General features: G+C 40.8%; 1 protein-coding gene across 1 annotated transcript; it reads right to left on the reverse strand.

The window, feature by feature from the left end:
* Positions 1-2,318: 2,318 nt before the first annotated feature.
* Positions 2,319-3,453, reverse strand: LOC138287128 (olfactory receptor 5AR1-like). The gene has a single exon (XM_069227489.1). The coding sequence runs from the start codon at positions 3,279-3,281 to the stop codon at positions 2,319-2,321; it is 963 nt and encodes a 320-aa protein (XP_069083590.1). The 5' UTR covers positions 3,282-3,453.
* Between the last annotated feature and the right edge of the window lie 563 nt (positions 3,454-4,016).

Below are 4,016 nucleotides of genomic sequence, written 5' to 3' on the forward strand. Positions count from 1 at the left end.
AGTGAATAAGTAGATATATATGACCACAGCACACAAGCATACATAAAGTTAGTGCAGTATACGAAGGTAGAATTAGGTAATACACATATGATAATGAATAGTAAGGTCCCCTTCTTAATGTTCCAGAGAGATGTTTAAATGGATCAAAAAGTTGTATACCAATATGTACAGCAAGAAAGCACAGCCAACACGTGTTTCGTCACACAGTGACTTTTTCAAGGCTGTAAAAGATACAATTTATACATATATTTAGTTTTAAGGTGAAAAGAAAGAACTGTAGGTGTCGGAGTTTGTATATGTAAATAATACAGACATGACCAGCAAGTAAATAAGAAGTCGAAGGGTGTGGTGTTGACTTGACCCAAACAAGGAGTTCAAGTTTATGGAAATAAACCTTTGTGCAAAAAAGAATAAAGTAGTAGATTTACTTACTGGTCATGTCTGTAGCCTTGAAAAAGTCACAGAACAGATTCAAGCTATTTACCTCTACAATATCAGCCAAAGGGCAAACATAAACATTAAACAATGTAGGGCTCAAAAATGAGCCCTTTGGCACCCATATGGTAGCTGAAAAACAGAAGACTCATAAGACTTAGAAAAAACCTGAAACACATGTGGAAAATTACTCTTCTCTGGCATTCCTGTGGGGCACATTCTGCTTCACTGTCATTAATACATTCCTAAATTTGTGATTTTAGCTTCAGTTGCTGATAAACGTCCATCCCAGTAGACATACATAGATTTGATATTGCACCATGTTTGCGTGGCGCAAACACCATTCTCATCTCTATCAGATTTTTCAGGTAAGATGTCTTGTGATTTGTATTCTGTTACAATTCTAGAGGGGAGTTATGGTTAGAGTGGGGGTTAGGAGGCCGTGCTTTAAACTGTCACCTGTTGTAGTGTGACCTTTATTTGTGTCTGGTCCTGAACTGAGTTGTTGAGAGGTTTTGTTTGAAGCTGAGACAATTTTGTTTGATTCTTTCTGTTTGATTTCATCTAGTGTGTTGGTTCTTTGTGGGTCTAGTGTTTTGGTTCTTGGTTAATTGTGGTAAGACATTCTTTGCTGTTCTTGCTTATTCATTATTTGGAAGAAAAGGAGGTGTGTGTTTCCTTTCCCTGCCTGACTGAGTTTGTGCTTCAGAATGGAAGTGTGGGTGGCAGAATGTGGTGATGTAATGGAATATTGATTTGCTTGTGCTAGGGTAAGTCTGGTGGTTACCTCAGTGGGAGACCGAAACTAACTATTCATGCTAAAACTGTAACCAGAGCTTAATCTGAATACAAAAAATGTACTGCCTTCTACAGTGTGGTACCTGGCTTATCTACATGAAGATCCTTCTTCCAGACTCCACAAACATAGACAACCTTTGCTCCCCAATCTACATTCTTACATTATGAGTGAGAATATGTTAGCACTTTTTCATTACATGGATGAACATACACTTATGTTTCCACTAACAATGACCAGTCAACATCCATTAAAACGTTTTGTCATTAATACAGGTTTGGCAACATATTTTCATTTTAACATTGTTGCTTAGTGAATCAATCTAATTATCCTAATCGTCACTCCTGATGGGTGAAAGAAAGTGAAACTTATATTATTTAACTATCAAAACTCTCTACCAACCCGATAAAATGGTAACTTTTTTTAGTTCAAATACATTTCGTATTTGCATCTTTGTATCAAAGAAACACAAAGCTAAATAAAGAGGTACACATAATAGTAAAAGTGACTTAGGGGGTCATTACAAGTTTGGCGGGCAGAAAAAGCATCCTGCCGAACTCCCGCGGTCAGTGTGCCACCAGTGGGGCCTCCTTCCCATGGGCCCGATTATGAGTTCCCCACTCGGTCGGCAGGCAGAAAGTGTGTTTCCGCCCGCTGACCCAGCGATAAACAGCCCTCAATATTGACAGCGGTTCATAATTGAGCCAGCTGCAATGTTACAGTTCATAGGGTGTAATAGCACCCGTTGCACATTTTACTGTCTGCAACGCAGACAGTGAAAAGCATGACGGGCTGTCCATGGGGGCCCCTGCACTGCCCATGCCAAGTGCAACCGCCATGTAAAAGCTGCAGAGAGGGGAGTCGTAATCCCAAGGGTGGTGCTGCAAGCAGCGCTGCCCTGGTGGATTAGGACCACCAGCACCACCAGTCCTGCCAGTGGAGGGAAACTGGTGGTGCTGGTGGTCTGACCGTGGTGCAACCGCCACAGTCATAATGTATTGGTCAGACCACCAGGGTCGTAATGAGGCACAAAGTATGTGTAATACTATACATAATGATTAAATACCTGAAAAACAGTCATAATTAGTTACAAATTTAGAGGAAATATTCCTCTTAAAATGAATTTTCGCACAATTATTTTCCTCAGTCCATCTTTCACATCCTTGTTTCGCAGGCTGTAGATCAGAGGATTTAGCATTGGTATCACAACAGTGTAGAACAGAGTTACCGCCTTGTCCTGGTCAAGAGAATAGACGGAAGAGGGACGGAGGTAAGTGAAGATGATTGTTCCAAAATATAAGGTCACACCAGTGAAGTGAGAGGCACATGTGGAAAAGACTCGAAGTCTTGCTGCCGAGGAGCGCATTCGCAAGACAGCTGAAATGATGGCGGCATAAGAAATGAAAACTGCCAGGAGAGAAGAAATAGCCAAGGAACCTCCAAATATGAATAATACCACTTCATTGATGAAAGTGTTGGTGCATGAGAGCTTTAACAGAGGAGGGATGTCACAGCAAAAATGATGAATTGTCCAGTGACAGAAAGGAAGCCGGAACGTACAACCTGTCTCTATCATGGAGTGCAAAATCCCAACAGTGTATACCATAGTCAGTAGCAGGACACAAAATCTCGTTGTCATGATGGCCATGTAGTGCAATGGTTGACAAACAGCAGCATAGCGGTCGTAAGCCATGGTTGCCAGAAGCAGAGCCTCAATGGTACCAGCAGCAAAGAAAATGAACAATTGCATTACACAACTGACACGAAAAATCTTCTTAGTCTCAGAAACCAGATCAACAAGCATTCTAGGGGCAATGTCAGAGGAATAGCAAAGATCCACAAAGGACAGATGGCTCAGGAAGAAGTACATAGGGGTCTGAAGATGGGGGCTCAGCCGGATCAATACAATAATGCCAATGTTGCCAATCACAGTGAGGATATAGACCACTGTGAACACTACAAAGAGAATCAGCTTCAACCTAGGTTCCTCTGTCAATCCCAAGAGACTGAATTCACCGTCAACAGTTTTATTTACATCTTCCATGTCCATTGGGAGGTTTCTCAGTACAAGTAGAATGAGACAACAGAGACCAAGGGTTTTGTTGGAAGGCTTGGTGTGGAATTAGTACAGATGATATACGACTTAGTTGAATTTTTGCAAAGGTCAATGGAAAACCATTTAATTATTACAGTAGTTAAAATTGGTGACAGTCGTCTGTGTTCCCTGTGACAAGATATGTACATCTGTAACAAAATGAAACATTTATTTAATAAACTGATTTCTTCTGACACCTTCGGTTAATTGGCACTACAGCTAAAACATCAATCAATTTGTTTTTCAGAAAAATGAGGGAGCCTATTTACAAATTGCATTTTATAGTATGTTTAGTAGTACTAACAGTACTACTATTAACATACTACCAAATGCTATTCACAAACCTATGTGAGGGGTTTCTGCCTCCGGCTCTACTTGTGTTTTTCTATGTAGAGACTGCAGAGTCTCTGCACAGGTAACTGTATGTTTTAGTGGTAACTGTGAGAGGGACAGAGGGGATTAGCTGGAAAATGGGAAATATTTACTATGAAAGAGGTTGGGCGAAGGGAGGAGTTGGTAGGGTTTAGGACAGAGTTAGGGAGGGATTTAGGGATGGACATGCAAAAGAGTAAGTGTATTCCCATGCATGTACTGCACTTCTAAAGTTACTACAGCCAAAAAGGACCCCAATTAGTATTAAATGTACTCCATGTTAGAGCTGCAGTTTGTCTAGCACCACACATGACTAAC

Source organism: Pleurodeles waltl, chromosome 4_1, assembly GCF_031143425.1.
Source record: "Pleurodeles waltl isolate 20211129_DDA chromosome 4_1, aPleWal1.hap1.20221129, whole genome shotgun sequence".
NCBI lineage: Eukaryota > Metazoa > Chordata > Amphibia > Caudata > Salamandridae > Pleurodeles > Pleurodeles waltl.

Excerpts from the sequence above, each read along its gene's own strand:
- LOC138287128 (XM_069227489.1), bottom strand. The coding sequence starts at position 3,281 with ATGGACATGGAAGATGTAAATAAAACTGTTGACGGTGAATTCAGTCTC.